The 17,124-nt window shown below is 36.2% G+C and overlaps 1 protein-coding gene across 1 annotated transcript; it reads right to left on the bottom strand.

Annotated features, from left to right (window-relative positions):
* Positions 1–29: 29 nt before the first annotated feature.
* Positions 30–14,617, bottom strand: LOC107850717 (RNA cytidine acetyltransferase 1). The gene is made up of 26 exons (XM_016695437.2): positions 14,369–14,617; positions 14,131–14,222; positions 12,932–13,103; positions 12,682–12,804; positions 12,242–12,415; positions 11,883–11,993; positions 10,591–10,724; positions 10,413–10,506; positions 10,040–10,138; positions 9,508–9,644; positions 9,208–9,302; positions 8,407–8,530; positions 8,240–8,327; positions 8,040–8,139; positions 7,894–7,946; positions 6,515–6,691; positions 4,495–4,532; positions 3,770–3,863; positions 3,276–3,455; positions 3,077–3,185; positions 2,591–2,660; positions 2,367–2,514; positions 1,300–1,428; positions 1,034–1,159; positions 714–779; positions 30–637 (listed from the first exon to the last, which is right to left on the bottom strand). The coding sequence occupies exons 1-26, from the start codon at positions 14,471–14,473 to the stop codon at positions 380–382; spliced, it is 3,096 nt and encodes a 1,031-aa protein (XP_016550923.1). The 5' UTR covers positions 14,474–14,617; the 3' UTR covers positions 30–379.
* Positions 14,618–17,124: the final 2,507 nt, after the last annotated feature.

The following is a 17,124-nucleotide window of genomic DNA, read 5'->3' on the forward strand; positions in this document are numbered from 1 at the left end:
CGCTTCATGAAAAAGGCAAAAAAGAAAAATTGTAAAAGGCAACGCAATTTGGCCTTTTCATAAACAAATCAAATACTAGTCCTTATATAACAATTGCTCAACTAAATTTTTAAAAAAAATGTGAAGAAAAATGCATATGACTGAAGACAAGACAAGAACTCCCATTCTAAGAAAATTGTTCTTTTGCAAAGGAGCTTGTACAAAATTGGACCTTAACGATTGCATAAATAGTGGTTATGGTTGCGACTAAGAAGCTAATATGATGTGACTTATGCATTAGCGCTCTACTCGACCCCCTTGCGATAAAGCAATAGGAGGAGAAATAGCCCCAAGAGCCTTGTAGAAAAAAGGAGGATAGAATATTGTTATGCCAACACCATTAACCCTTCCTCTTCTTATGTGATTTGGATCCGGAGGTGCTTTTGGATCTTTTCTTGTCACTGTTTTCGGTTTCCGGCTTGGAACGCTTGTCCAACTTGCTTTTGTAGGATTTTATACTAACTACACCACTAGAACTAATCTTCCCACCACCATTCTGGAGAGCATTTTCAAAATCGGCCTCTCTGTCTACTATAGCGAACTGCTGAAATTGCTCTGGGTCCAACAAACCTTCTGTTGTCTTGGTTTTCATGTCATCCTGGATACGATCTTAGGTAAGTAGGTATCTTTCCAAATGGGAGAAAACTTGCAGAGACGAGCACACAAATTCAAACCTGGACCCTTTTTGCAGCATCGTTGAGATCTTCATCAACTGATATAGGATGTGGTTCCAACTTAATCTGAAAACAAGGAGAAAAGGGGCCTTAGTTAACCTTTAGCGAAGATAGATAAGCAGCTACAGTGTTCAAATGCTCTTTCATGAAACTAAATTGTCCTTATCTTGAGACAAACTAACTCGAGAAGCGTTAAAATATTTCTGTGTTGACTAATTGACATATAGCATGACAATGCATGCAAATATTTTCATTTTTTTAGTTTCTCCTAGTCTTAGCAAAGGATGTTTGGGAGAATAAAATAACTCTCATCTACTTACCCCTTTAAGCCGAGATACAGTTGATTCAAATTCTTTTGATTTTAGATTATGCAGGTATTTGCTAAGCCTCTTCATGACTTTCATGAACAAGGACAATATCTGCTGCCTTTCCAAATTCATTTCTCCCTGTAAAATAAAAACTGAAAACAGTGAACTCGAAGCACTGGAGTTTATAAAATGAAATATCTTATTTAGTTTCGTTGTGATGAAGGATAATTGGCGGCATTAACCAAAAATTCAAAATAAAAACTAGCAAGGCAGAAAACCTCTATTTCAGGGATATCTTTGTGTTGCAGGCCATAGCAAAGCAAAAGGGAAGCCTGAGCATATGAAAGTGAAACTGGAAAATGCTCCAAAAAGTACTCACGGGCAAGTTTTTGAGCAACATCTCGAATCTGTGAAAAAAACTCATGTAAATAATTAACATGAAAAATAAACAAAAAACCAAATATCAGGCACTCCTAAAGATATGTAAACACCACTTGCACTAGGAAATAACAGAACAGTGTCGCATTTTTTTAATCCCTTCAGTTCTTTCCCCTTCCCTATTATCAGTCTTTCTAATTCTAGGAAACGGAAAACAAGCCACTAAATTAAAATCATTAGACATCAAATGTCTAATCACTGGATTTTCGTCCCATATCAAATAGAACTTCAACCTTAATAACTAAAGATCTAGACACAAACAGACAAAGAAGAGGAATATCATGCCCCTGTTTTTTCTAGAGAAAAATAACCAACATATTTCACATGTCATTTTTGGTTAAGAACTTTCTTTTTTGTCAAAAGTAACACGTACCAATATGCATTTTTCTCTACAGTTTAACCATTTTCTTGTTGTCAAAAATGATGTATACCAATATGAGTTTTTCATCAACTTTTGAACCATATACCAACATTTTCTAAGAGCAAATGGTAGCAGGAGTCTACCAAATCATTGATTGGATTTGTGTAAAAGTGAACTCCAGTTGATTATGATGCTTGAAATTGGGAAATATGCACAACTAAAGCTCATTTCAGTGTTTCAAGTTGTTGAGGCAAGTTTACCACAATGTTTATCTCAAGCATAACTTGAAAGTAGCACCAACAAAAATCTTCTATCACTACTCCGGAAAACATATTTTCACTCTCATTACTAATCGAGATCTGACCACTAGTCAGTAAGGTTATTTGAGTAGGCTCAAAGCACTCTTAGTTTTTTTCTTAATAGACTGTTGATATAGCATGTCTCTCCATTTTCCCGTTTCGACAAGTAAAAACTGTATCACAAGAGATCTTTCTTCATTACTTAGTATTAACATATCTTCTCACTAATCATCAACTCATAACTTACCAAGGGATAGTCAATAAGGCTATTTGAGTAGGCTTCAAGCCTCTTCATCTCATGAGGTTTCAGAACAAATGTCATGGAGTTTGACAATGCACTTGAAGCAGGCGAAGCAGGGTCCTGCTCCACAAAGTTGATCTTCGGATCAAAGACACTGCAAGATTATGGACATCATAAGCATATGTCAAGAGACATACATATTAACTAACACACCAAAATATACATTTTACCTCATAGCAAGCTTGTAATTCATCTTCTGGTAGGTTGAACCCAACAGTTCGACTAACCTTCCCTTGTATTCTGAGAATGTTATAGACAAAATCAATAAATTGCAACAGGAATAGAGGACAATTCTAAAGTTGAAAAAAAGTAATAGAATAAACACAAGCTACTAAAAAGAACTGCAACTTATTATATTGATGGGGTGCGTATACAAAGTGAGGGCACCATATGAAACTTGCATTTCCGTCTTCTCCAAATTTTGGACAAGAATGCGGAGGACAGTTTTCACCTTCTCGATGAAATTTCCATAATTTCAAAAGTTGCTTGTAATATGGAATCACTACTCTCTTAACAATGTATAAAAATTAACAAAACATATTTTAGGAATCGTAAAATTTGTGTTCCTCTTTACCACAACAAAAGATCTTCCAATCTCCTTCTAGTTCCTTCTGATGATAAGCTTAGAAAACGAGAAGAAAAAAACAACTTATCACCTTGGTAGAAGGGACCATAAAAGCCCCACTCATCTGACCCAGCAGCTTCAACATCATCATTTTTCAATGCCTTCAAGACCATGCATGTGTACTCGCCAGTTACACTATTCTGATTCATCCAATCAAATGTTGATCACAATTAATCCTCAACAGCAAACATCAAAAAAGAATTTAAGGAACAGAGGACACTGAGACTTACCGGGGCATTGCCTATGAAAAATGGAGCAAACTTATGTTTTCTCCAAAAACGGAACAGATCCAATGTAAGTCCAAATGAGACACCAAGGTAATGGAGCCTTTCAGGTTGTCTTTCACGTAAAGGGACAAGCAATGGAGGAAGATCTGTTCTTGGTTTAATATTTTCTTCAAGCAAAGAGACCTACAAGGAAAGTAGTTTGAATTCACTAACAAAAAGCAAACAAACGTTCTGATCCCACATAGAAATCTTTCTGGATTTTTCAACAATCCCATTTTCCATATTACAATTAATGTTCAATCAGAAGGCCTCAACACAATAACAAACCACATCAATACGAAGGAAAGACAGAGATTAAATGAGAAATACTACTATGATTTAACACTGTTGAGAAAAGTGAAATGATATAACCTTTATGCAATTATACGAAACCTAAATGATAAAGGGGAAGTCAATAGCCTAAAGTAGAAACTGCAAAGTTGATAAAATAAGTTTACCTTCTCTGCAGCTTCAGTTACATTGACTTGAGGAGTCTCCAATGTATCTTCTGCCTCCAATTCAGATAATTGCGTAAACTGGACCTCAAAGTACCTATTAGCAGTAAATTAACTACTTGTGCCTCAAAGATTCATGTAGGAAAGACATGAGTCAACTGTGATTATGTCATTTAATCCAGACGAACAAAACCCATTCAGCAGAAACAGCTCAATATTTACTTAACTGAAAACACATTGAAGACTGTCACTATTTAAACCTTGCAACAACAACAAACCCAGTGTATTCCCACAAAGTGGGGTCTGGGGAGGGTAAGATGTACGCAGTCAATACCGCTACCTCCGAAGAAGTAGAGATATTTAAACCTCGCACAATTTAACAAATGCATTGGCGAAAACCTGCGAACATACCTGGTGAAGTGATGGAAATCTAGAAATGAAAATCTAAAAGCCATGAATCATGATACATAATAAATATGTAGATTCACATGTGTAAAAGAAAGCCACACTATGCAGATTTGCAAGTGTAAAAGGAAGAAGTCAACAAGCTAACCTAGATATATAAGCAAAACCCAAGATATATAGTAGGTTAGGAAAACCTTAGATATATAAGCAACGGCCTATAGAGTAGCTTAATCATTCACAAATTAGAGAAGCCAAATGTGGTAGACAATCAAATAGTATTGGAATCTGAAGGCTGTGCAAATTGCAGGGAAATTTGAAGATACCTGGTTAGGAGTTCAACGGCAGCAGAACCATATCCAAGCTGCAACACCACAGTGAGACATGGTTAACCGAGCTGATAAAAGTAAGGAAATAAGCAGTTGGACATTTTTCGAAAACCTCCTCACATCTCTGCTCTTAAACATAAACCTCCATTGTCGTAAGATATGCAAACCGCCCTCAGTTTGATTTTTTTTTTTCAATGAAGATTAGTGTGAGAAATATAAAAGAAAAATATTATTGAATTGTTGTAACTACATTATTACATTGAGGCCTTATTTATAGACAATACATTCCAATCCTTTTCCTAATAGGACACTACATTACAATCCTTTTCCGAGTAGGATTTTATATGTTATTCCTATTCCTACTCATATTCTAACACCCTCCCTCAAGCTGGTGCATAGAAGACATATGTACCAAGCTTGTTATGGATGTAACTAATATGAGAATCGGTGAGGGACTTGGCGAAGATATCTGCAAGAAAACTGATAAGGACCGCTTTGGACGTCTAGGAGACCTCAATTGAAACGGAACAAACAGAAAAAATGATCCGAAAAGTAGTAAATATTGCCGTAAAGTCTATGTGTCGCTGGAAAATTGCTGAAAACTAGTATAAAATGTACGGGTCACCTCGAAATCAAGAGACGAGTAGATCTTGTACATGAAAGTCACCGGAAACTTAGCCGAAACATGCTCACACGCCGGATTATTAGATTTGATGGTTGAAAAGTGACTACAATCTGAGGAAAAAAAAAGTATATGGATAGGGTCGGAATGATGACACGACCATACTGAAAAAGAGAAATATGTGTTGGGTCGGAATGATGGCATGACCCTATTGAGAAATAGAAATTATGAGTAGGGTCGGAATGAAGGTATGATCCTACTGGAAAAGAGAAATTATATGGACAGGGTCGGAATAATGGCACGACCCTACTGAAAAAGATCTGAGGAGTCACCGGAAAGACGTACGGAACTATGTAAATTAAATCTGAGATGCATGGTGCTATGCAACTCAGATATGAGACAGTAGTCCAGAAAGATGCATGGTGCTACGCAAATTAGATATGAGAAAATCGTCATCGAAAAGAAGTATAGTGCTAAGAAAAATAGGTATGAAAAAGTAGTCACCGGACAGATGCATGGTGCTACGCAAAGATATGAGAAAATAGTCACTAGAAAGATACACAGTGAGTCAGGGACCCAACTTTTGCTAACATAATCATCGGCCAGACGGGCGGCATATATGGATTATAGCCGCCCGCCGGCAGCAGAAACTCTTTGATTCTTTATCAAAGATCGTGAAAGCTTTGATACCATGTGAGAAATATAAGAGAAAAATATTATTGAATTGTTGTAACTACATTATTACATTGAGGTCCTATTTATAGACAATACATTCCAATCCTTTTCCTAATAGGACACTACATTACAATCCTTTTCCTCTTCCTACTCATATTCTAACAATTAGGTTAAGATGAAAAGATTCCTAAGATATTCCAAATCTGTCTTTTTCCATCTTTGATTAACAGTGTTAATTTTTGTATTGCAAATCTCCAATGAATTTCCATGAACTAATTTGTTTCAAAGTTAATGAAACGGAAGGACTTTATTTCTGTATCTAATTATAATTTCAAAATATCACCCACAACTACACACAAATTGTGCAGAACAAATGGGGGACAGAACTTTCACAAAATTAAGTATCCAAAAATTAATGCATCAAAGGACACTGCAAGATAGTTAAGAAATTTCATTGCTTAAACTCAGCGTCATTCAATCGATCAATTTCTTTAGTTCCAAGCTAGTCAGGATTGGCTTGGCAAGTCCTTTTGTATCCACCACTACACTCCATCCAGGCTCAATTCTTTCCAATACAAAACTGTTTGTCTTTCAAGGCAAAACAACGTGGTCACCATATCGTCTTAACCCATGAAGGTGTGATTAATATGACAGTGACCAACCTAGAGAGAGGATCAGAAATTCTTTTTAGTAATTTTTGAAGTGGTAAGCAAGCATTACCCTCATAGCACTCGGATGTGTAGCAATGCGTACGATGCGGGCACCTGAAAGGCTTGGGAATACATCATCAGCAAACTGCTGAGAGAACTTCCAAGGTATCTGATCTCCAAAGGGCTGGCGGCCTTGGCTCAAAGCTCTTTTAGCAGACTCCTGAGAAATTTGACCCTCCAGGCAGACCTGCGTGTTAAAGACAAATAAAGACATCAGCCAAACCTCTAAATGTCTTTGATTCCAAGAAACTGTTAAGGGCGAAATAAATTAAGTACCATCTATTTAATTCTTGGAAGAACTGAATGAAACTATAATAAAGAGCCCAAGGAAAAGTAAATTTCCATCAAGTAATCTTACAAGTTCATTTCTCTAGATCAATAAGGGTTATGATACCATGAGAGAGATAACCAGAGACAACATCATTGTCCAGGACTGAGGTAAAAGTGTAGTGATCTTATTAAAAAGGACTTATGGAATCAACCTTAAATTATTAGCTTATCAAAAAATAAACTACTACTACAGCGTGCCAATCTCAAGCTAGTTGAGGTCGGCTTCTTTATGAATCCTCATTAAACATGAGCTCCGTTTTACTATGTAACAATCCAATTTAAGAAAAAGTGCAACATCCGATGATGCATGAATATGCTGTCTATGAAGTCAATGAGAAACACTGAAAAAGAACACAGCAGAAGATGAGGATCAATAAGTGGCCAAAAAAAAAAAACATGATCAACTCTCATCAGGAGGAGAAGACAAAAATTAACATTGTGATCAATTTTTTTACATATGAAATTTCAAACCAAAAGACATTAGATGATTTGCACATTCCAAACAAAATCTACCCAGACAAAAAGAAACACACCTAGCCAGGTAAGAGGAATTGAGCTAACTTGCCTTTCAAGAGCTCTACAGCTGAATAGAACACAATACACAGAATCGAGTAGAATATGCTATGGATACAGCACACAAATTACCAACGGATGCTTTCAACATAATGAACTGATGTTTTCACCATACTGATAACACTATTTGAAGGCAACTCTAACCCGAGCCAATCTTAGTCATGATTTCTTGTTTTAGGACCAAAATTTTCCACAAATAGAAATACAATCATGTATTGGTTACCAGGAGCTTTGAGAGGTATTCCTATTTTTTTTCACTAACATAATAGCCCAACAAAGAAAGCTGCATTAAAGAGGAACTACTGTAATTCTAGGCATCCAGCCAATTAGAACACTATATAAATGTAACTCAGAGAACTGGCTCAGCATAAAAGAATATTGAAATTAATAGTAGCAAGTCAAAATCGTGCTCGGTCAGAAGATTTCTACCATATGTAGCATCCCAAAGAGAACATATGCAAAACAGCGACAGACAAGATCACTAACCTGGATGACACAGAGAATATCAGGAAGACGATTTTCTGACTCATCAACTGGGCCTGTGAGAACAATTGGTTAGGCGCTCTTGTGTTTACTTAATGTGCAATTTATTTATCGTGTTCTATTGAGAAGCGCCAGCTGGTTAATTATACCTAGTAGCACAAACAAGTGGTGAGCTGGAGCATCAGCCATCAATTGTAAATCATTTGGAGAATTTTTGTAATGAGAAGCAACATAAAGGGCCATCATTCGCTGCAAATGTTTCAAAGCAAAAGGATCACAATATATCAAAGTTGACCAAGCAAAAATCAGCCTAAAGAATAATATTACTTTAAAAGCAAAGGTGATTTACCTGCAAAAATAACTCACTGTCTTTGTGATAAGAGAAAAGTGTGTCCCGGTTAACATAGTAGAGATCACAATCACCCGGTTGAGGTAACCTGATTGAAGAAAAGAGAATTGTAACTGGAGATAAAACATGGTTGACTTCTGCAGGAACTTAAGCCAAAGATGATTTACCGTCTGATACTTGGGATACTATTTGTAACATCCAAACAGAGCAAAGCATTAAGCCACCGTTCAATGCGATCACCAGAAGCATATCTAATGGATTCACTCAATTCTATCTTTTTGAAAAGCCGGCCTACATTTGATGGTAAAATCTAGATTTTAAGCAACTAGATGAATGAAACAAGATTTAGCAGAGAGCACGCTTTTCATACACTACCTCAATCATGGATAATCATGATAGGCAGATGTACACCATAAAAAGATTCATATTCATGAATGAACACAACCCTGAGGAAAAGCAATACTTTTTAAGACAAGGGTGTATTATCAGCATATCATCAAAATACTTGGGTTTACTTTGGAACGTCCAGTCATAGAAAACTTTAAATTATTTAAATATGCAAGTGCCCTACAAGAACTTTGGAGTTTGAATATTTCAAAAGGATGTATTATCAGTATACAATTTGAACAACTCCAGCCTGATTCACCATGTACTTGGTTTTACTTGCAAACATCCAGTCATAAAAAACTTCACCAAGATCAAAAATCACAACCAGACCTGCATTGCTTAAGGCACAAGTTAAGGCATGATTTAAGATAAGAAGGCCTGTGTTATTTTATAATGACAAGCACAATTCCAGATTATCTCCTTCCTTTTAGTAACGATGAGTTCCCAACCCAAAATCAGTGCTCTCTCATCTTATTTTTCTTTGCTTTCCTGAGGTTCCTCCTGATAAATTTGTTTTAAGATACATGAACTCTACGCACCATAAGTCAAGTGATCGACCAGCGAATGTGGAGATGAAATACCTGAAAGGGCACTCTCTGCACTTTTGGAATTCTGACTTTGCTCCTCCAGTTGCTGTAGCAACTTCAATGATAAGGATCTTCCAGTGCCTTCATAGCTTTTAAAAAAATAACAAGGATAGAGTGATCATCAGCAACACTAACCTAGGTACACATACAAGACTGTCAAAATAATTCTTCTATCATATAAGAGAGTACGAAAACAAAAATGCAAGAAGCAACATAAATTGGAAAAGGAGTAGATCGGTTCTTCTGAGAGCATAACATTACAAGACATAAACGAAGCAGAACACTGCCTCATACCCATTCACGGTTGACGCAAGGAAGACGAGGTAAGGGCCAAGTAAAGATTTGACAACAGGTAATGGAATAGCTGCTGCTTCATCAACCACCAACAATTCAACTTGTGACAGCTTTTCATGCTCATGTGGTAGTATATACTGGCATTGGATAAATGATGGAGATAGCATAAGAACTCAATCATACAAGTTAATTGCCATAAACATGATAAAGTACATCAATGATATCGCTGCAAAAACTTTTTGTGGTGAATTAAAAGTAGGGTGTGAAAGATGTTTGTAAGAAGAGGAAAAGGTTTAGTTTAATAACCCCAATTTATTGACACCCTTAAGAGAGCACAAATGCACAAGAGATGGGGAAATACAAGAAATCTTGTCGTACAGAATCATCACCGAGTGGAACTAAATTGGAGCAAATTCTCAAATGCCTTTAAAGCTCAAGGACAGGGGAATGGAAGGTGAAGAAAGTGATGTCAGATGAGTTGAGAAAAATGGAAGTGCCATTATAACGACATAACTCCTCCAATGTTACTGACCTGAATTGTCTGTCTGTGCTGCTTATAGATATTGATCCTCACGATAGCTTTTTTAAACTCCGGGTTATTGCTTTTCACAATATCATAATCAAGGTGTTCCTGTAAGTAAAATGCATATAGTGAGGCAGCAGCGCCTGACATTAATCTCAGGTACCAACTGGATGTGAGACAACCCCTTGCGCGAGAATTTAAAGAAAATCGCATACTATGTTTGTGTTTATGGATATCTCAGCATGGGAAGTATTTTCTCACTTAAAAGGACTTGAAGAGACAAATGGCTACCTCAAAGGGGAAAAGAACATCCCTGGAAAAGATAGATTTCAAAAAGAACATGCAAATACGCCCTAATAAAGAAGATATATATGCATCCTACCTTGTACTCGAGCATACTGAAACCCTTGCATACAAAATCAAACAGAGTTTTCAGATTTTCAGGACTAGGCGCTGTCACAAAAATATTTGAATACCTGAAATGGCAAACTATAGAAGTTAGTAAAGCACAATGTAAGATCACAGAGGGGACAGGATATTGAAATCCAGACTAGAATTACCCTGCAGCAACAGCCCCTGCAATTGCCAACCCAAGAGCAGCTGACTTCCCCCGGCCACGAGCAGCAAGTAGAGCAACAGTGCTTCGAAGTGTCTTATCCAGAATAGCATCAAGAAACGTGATCACTGCTTTTCCCTATTTCATATTATTGGTTAATTGCACCATACAGTAGCAGAATAAAATAATAATAATAATAATAATGGCAGTGAACCCACAACTGCTATCTAGTATAAATTAATACTGAATCCATCCATTTAAGCTAGTAAATGTAGTTTTAAAAAAATTCACAATCAGACTCAAAATTACAATTAGAAAAACTGCAGATTTTATTTAATGAAAGCATGGAATAACTGGAATCTTTTATTTGATAAAGAAGAATGGAAATATTTATTTAAGAAATGGAAAAGCAAGAACTTTAGCAGACAACAATTGCAGCAATGAGGATTTAACATGCTAATTAAGCCGTAAAACAAAAATTCCTAACTTCAAGATCTAAGCTCTGTTCTATTTATCAGAAGTACGTGAAGCTTAGTTCTATTTATTATTGGTTGGCCCAACCAAACTGTATGATTCTACAGCAGAAGGATTGCACAACTCGATCAGAGGTTTTTCACTCTTTATTCATGTAAACTTTGGACGGAGAAATCTGCTTTTGGTGATTTCATCAAAAATAAGAGAGACATTTCGAACTTAATTGTGCTGACAACTCCTCATTTTGACATGATAGTTAATTTTCAATCCAAAAATATAGGGAAGCAATTATGTGAACAGAGAAATGAAAAAGACTACCAAGCACCAACAATGATTACGCTTTAAATCAACAAGGTCCTAGTTTAAGGCAAGTTCATATGTACGGTTTTACCTACTAAATCCAGCTGGAGGTTTTTGAGCCTTATTATGGAATAAAGTCCTAAAGAAAAGTGACCATCTATTGTGTGGGTGGGTGGGTGGGTGAGGGGGGGGGGGGTGTTCCCCTTTATTATCTGCATTTTGTCTGATAACTAAGCGATGATTACGGGTGGTTTTAACCAAATTCGACATTCTGCCACAAAAGAAAAGGACAAAATTATCCACCATAAATTTTCAATTTTACCAACTACCAAGTATCAAATCATTATCTCCTGTTAATTCTGTGATTATGCAATAACTCAGTTAAATCATCCACTGAACATGCAAGTAACTCTTTATCCTGGGGGTTAGTTCCACATAGCCTAGTAATTGACCACATATGACATATTCAGAGTACATTGAGAAACAAATGCCAATTCCCAAAGTTCAAGCGAAGTAACTAACCTGGTCCAAGGTACAACATTTCCGAATTAGAGGACCGACAGGGAAGTCTTCATTCAACTGTTCTTTTAAATTCCTTAATTCTCTTTCTGCTTCTGAAAGCCCCTCAGAGTCCTTCATCAAAGCAAATAAAAAAAAATCAAGAATTTTTATATCAAAATATTACCAAACATAGTTTATCATGTACTAAAAGTGAAGCCAGAAAGAGTAATTCTTTCGCAGCTCAACATCCGTCATGATGTAATTATATATGGGCATTAAATTTTATATGAACTATAATCTGAATCAGAACATATTATCTAATATATAGAAATCAGTAAACAGAACAACTCATGACCGGACTGATCCAGGAAGAAGTTTACCTCTTGAACAGGAACAGCAGCAATTTTCTTCATGTGGGAGGAAATTGGTAAAATATTTAATTCATCGTCCATGACAATACATGTTTCACATGATGCAAGAGAGAGTATAAATCGCTCATTAAAGCGACCAGTAGCCTGTGAATGGGATTCTGTACGAAACCTGGAGTGAACATCCTGCATATTCACAAAACTTCACTGTTTTTTAACATTAAGCATGCATAGAAAACCAACTAGCTATCTGCAATTTAGTAGCAGCTTCTTCATTCAAATACTCTTTTTTTTTTTGTGCGTTTGTGTGAATGATCAGTTGAAATCTTATTTAAAAATAAAAGAGCAAGAAAGGAAAACAGTAAGAAGTAACAAAGAAAGAGATGTCACTAATTTACTAGTTATTCAAAATTTTACATCCTAGAAGGCAGACCAGTTGGTATTGAGTGTACCATGACCATGGTGAAGAGGCTGGTTAGAGAGGACAAATTGCGGAGCAACAATACGATTAGCCCACCACCTTCAACTGTCTCTATTGTTCTTGCAAGAAGATTGGGTGTCAAAGCCTCGAAATCCTAGAACATCATAGATGAAAAGAAATAAATTTTCCCAAATATCACGATAACATGAAGGGGCTTAAAGATGAAATAGGTAAACGATTTGCTTTAAACAGTTTATGGAAATTTAAAACTTCTCAGTTACCTGCAATATACACATGCCAAAAGTGTTTCCTAGAATTCTTTCTGAATCTCTATACAAGCAATAGCTGACGCCTCCGGTTTCAACAAAAAGGTCAAATGGATCTGCTTTTTCAGGATCTAGTACTCCCTGTTGCATCATTTTTTTCATTTGCTTCTTTCTCTTTTTCTTGTGACTGCAAAAAGTTGATTGACTTAATCATTGACCAATTACCTAAATAACTAATAACATCTACTGATACGAACACAGTGGGAAATAACACAAAACAAAGCCCCCAATATAACAACCTCCACAAGAGAATGACCCTAGCATTCTTTCCACTCACCAACAATATCCAATAAATTTACAGTCAGGTATATAGCTAAACATACCTTTTAGCACACCCAGTAAAGTCACTTAAGTCTCAAGTTCACAAAAAATTATTATTTTTCTTGGCAACTTAAGCCTATGTTTTATCATATTCCAACTAGACAGAGTAACTGCTACAACAAAATCAAGAACTTTGGTGAAGCAGCTTTATAGATTTTTCATAGTTTCTTTTTGATAACCGTGGTGTCCGGGCCAGATTGAGCGCACCTCACTCATTCCATGGGATCAGTGGCGGAGCCAGACTTTTGGTTAAGGGTGTTCATATTTTCCCTTGGGCAAAGAACTGTTTAAAAAAAAAAAAAGAAAATAAAGCACTGCTGCTGCCAAGGTTTGAACCCGAGTTGTTGATGCAGAAATGCACACTCTTAACCACTGGACTATGCTTCTCTATCTTGTCAAGGGTGTGCAACAACATGTATATAACCATAAATATCTATATTTAACCTATATACTCGAAAAAAATTTCCGACGAAGGTTGTTCATCTGACCACCCTTTGTCGGCTGTGGCTCCGCCACTGCATGGGATATCTGCCATAACCCACCAAGTCGCTAAGAAAGATGACAGGAAATCACCTAGTATTTTTGTCACTGTTAGATTTGAACCTGAGACCTCATGGTTCTCAACCCAACCGACTTTATTGTCGGCTAGGCCACACCTTTGGGTGCGAGTTTTCATAGTTTCTTAGAGTCAAATAAAATCATCACCAACTCAAATTTACATTTACAAAAATTTAATCCAATTACCATGCGGGATTAACCAATTCAGAATTCAATAAACGAAAACAAATTTGTCAACAAACAAACTTGGAGCAAGTAGAGTCCATAGAAGTGACCTGCTGAGTTCAAGTTTGTCCTTGTAACACCAAAGCACAGTAGGCCGTGACTTTACAACAGCTTTGCTCAACATGTAGTGCAGATTAACAATCTATTTTTATTCACAACAAAAAACAAAAAAGAGTTAAGAGACAAGTGTTTATTTCACAAAATTAGCTGAGCCGCAGGGAACTTGGCCTCAACACCACGGTTATCTAAAAGAATACTTAATTGAGAGAGATAAACGAAAAAAGTTGCCTGGTCACGGGATTTGTCACCAATGATGACAAACATAGAACGATGACGATTACGGACGCCATTTTCAATTAGGGTTCTAATGCGTTCGTCCACTTTCTTCCTCATGATGATTGATGATAGACTATCTTTTGTTCAAGTCTGCTCTGCCTATATGTATGTTGAGATTTGTACTAGGGTTTAACGAGGGTTTATTAGTATCGGAACACCGAAAATTTTAGGATGGCCTCATCCCTATTATTTTGCCACATAATTCCATCTATCAAAATAATTCTGAAAATTGAAGGGAAGTGTTTATTTTTAATTCTTGAACGAAGAATAGGTGATATTGATCAATACATGGGGTTAAACATTATTAGAAAATTTGATTAAATTAATTATGGACTTGATTAATATTTTTAAAAATTTTTAATTTTTTTAAAAATACAAATCAACTCAATCCCCACCCCTTTTTAATCTAAATCAACCATTCTCTCCTCTCTCGCGATAGCTTCTCTCAATTCTCTCCCAACCAACAGTTCTGTAAAAATTTTCTCTTCAACCCCCGACGACTTCTACCTCCAGCAACAAATAGTTGGGCTTCAAGTTCCCCTCTTTTCTCCCTTCAACCCCCTTCGACTTCTAACTCCGGCGACAAATAATTGGGCTTCGAGTTCCCCTCTTCAATTCAAATCAACCTGTCTCTCATCCCTCTCTCGACAGCTTCTCTCAACTCTCTCTCAACCAACTGTTCTACAAATTTCTCATTTCAATCCTCAGCGACTTCAACATCCAACTACAAATAGTGGGGCTTCAAGTTCCTTTTCGACTTCAACCTTCAATCGACGTGACAGTCTTGCTCTCCGGCCACAACAACTTTGAATTCTTCATCGTTCCTATTCTTCTTTCACAGGTAAAAATTTGTGGCCTTTTTAATTTTGAAGAAAACGAGGAACTTGAGCCAACGTCTCTTATAGTATTGATTAACAATTTTAATATTTGTTGCATTAATTTGAAATGTGGTCTACATAAAACCCTAAATTCTTGTATTTCTTCTCCTCTCTTTTCGAAGTGAATTATGATATTTTGTTGTTTTTGCATTTTTTTGAAGTTTGATTTTTATTGTTTGTGTTTATAAAAACAAAACGACAATTTGGGTTGATTTGTTCTGTTCTTGTTCTTGGTAAAAATGGTGAAATTGTTGTTTTTTTGTTGAACAAAATCGTGCTACTGCTTTTTGTTTCCTCCGACAGATTACCCATCTGGTGCAACATATTAACCATCTGATGCAATAAATTTATCATATGATGCAATAGATCAACCATCTGATACACCAGAGGAACCATCAAATTACAATTCTGATACAACAGATTAATAATCTGATGCAACAGATTAACTATCTGATGCAACAGATTTATCATATGTTGCAACAAATTAAGCATCGGATAAAAAATTTGATGCAACTAATTAGCCATCTGGTGCAACGGAAGAACCATCAGATTAATGATTCGATACAACAGATAAACCTCCTGTTGGATAAAATCCTATCAACTCTTCCAACAGGAAATGTCCAAGACTTGATTTTTCCAATTGATCATTCATCTATCGCGATAGACGACCCTATGTTGGAAGAAATCTAAACAATATTGACCGTTGATAACTGTTCCAACAGATCACTTATGTGTTGCAGCAGATGTGTGACCTGTTGCACAAACCATTCATCTTTCTCAATAGATAAGTGATATATTTTGTATTGTCGTAACAGATTACTCAGTTGTTGCTGCAGGTTAGTTAACTACTCTGACAGATCACTTATATGTTGCAACAGATGTATGACCTGTTGCACAAATCATTCATCTTTCTCAATAAATAAGTGATATATTTTGTATTATCACAACAGATTACTCAGTTGTTGCTATGTATTATTTAACTATTTCAACAGATCACTCATATGTTGCAACAGATGATGTCATAACAGATGTGTGATCTGTTGAACAGACCATTCATCTTTCTCAATAGATGAGTGATATGTTTTGTATTGTCGTAATAGATTACTCAGCCGCTGCTATAGGTTATTTAACTGTTCCAATAGATCACTCACATATTGCAACAAATGATGTTGCGACAGATGTGTTATCTGCTGCACAGACCATTTATCTTTCTCAACAGATGAGTGATTTATTTTGTATTGTCGCCACAGATTACTCATCCATTACAACAGATTACTTAACTGTCCCAATGGATTACTCATATGTCGCAATAATATATGATCTGTTGGACAGACCATTCATCTGTCTTAAAAGATGAGTAATATATTTTGTATTATTGCACAGATTACTCATCCGCTGCAACGGTTTGGTTATATGCTGCAACAGATATACTACCTGGTGCAACAGATCAGTGATCTGTTGCAACTGTTATTTTACTATTTTACTTGTTTGATATACTGTTGTCCTTTTTTAACGATGCATTAATCAACTATAATATATTTTTTATGTTCCTGTAAATTTTAGATAATATAGTACCCAAAAAAAAGAAATCGAATCAAGTCCAAGTAAAGGACCAAGTGAAGCAGCTAGGCTACATCCACCATTCTATGAGCTTGCTTTACAAATGTTATCTCAATCGGGAGCAGAATATGATGAACACAGGGAGGAAGAATGTTTTAAAAGAGATAATGCAAATGTTAATAGCCCTTCGACCGAAGAGTTGGTCAAAGCTTTCAGCATTTATCGTTATCTTGTAAAAATGCAGTGCGATAGTGCCGTAGATTTAACGGG

This window comes from Capsicum annuum, chromosome 12, assembly GCF_002878395.1.
Source record: "Capsicum annuum cultivar UCD-10X-F1 chromosome 12, UCD10Xv1.1, whole genome shotgun sequence".
NCBI classification, from domain to species: Eukaryota; Viridiplantae; Streptophyta; class Magnoliopsida; order Solanales; family Solanaceae; genus Capsicum; species Capsicum annuum.

Excerpts from the sequence above, each read along its gene's own strand:
- LOC107850717 (XM_016695437.2), bottom strand. The coding sequence starts at position 14,473 with ATGAGGAAGAAAGTGGACGAACGCATTAGAACCCTAATTGAAAATGGC. Across the intron at positions 9,645-10,039 it reads AGCACAGACAGACAATTCAG|TATATACTACCACATGAGCA; the intron begins GTCAGTAACATT and ends ATCCAATGCCAG. Across the intron at positions 3,864-4,494 it reads GCCGTTGAACTCCTAACCAG|GTACTTTGAGGTCCAGTTTA; the intron begins GTATCTTCAAAT and ends TACTGCTAATAG.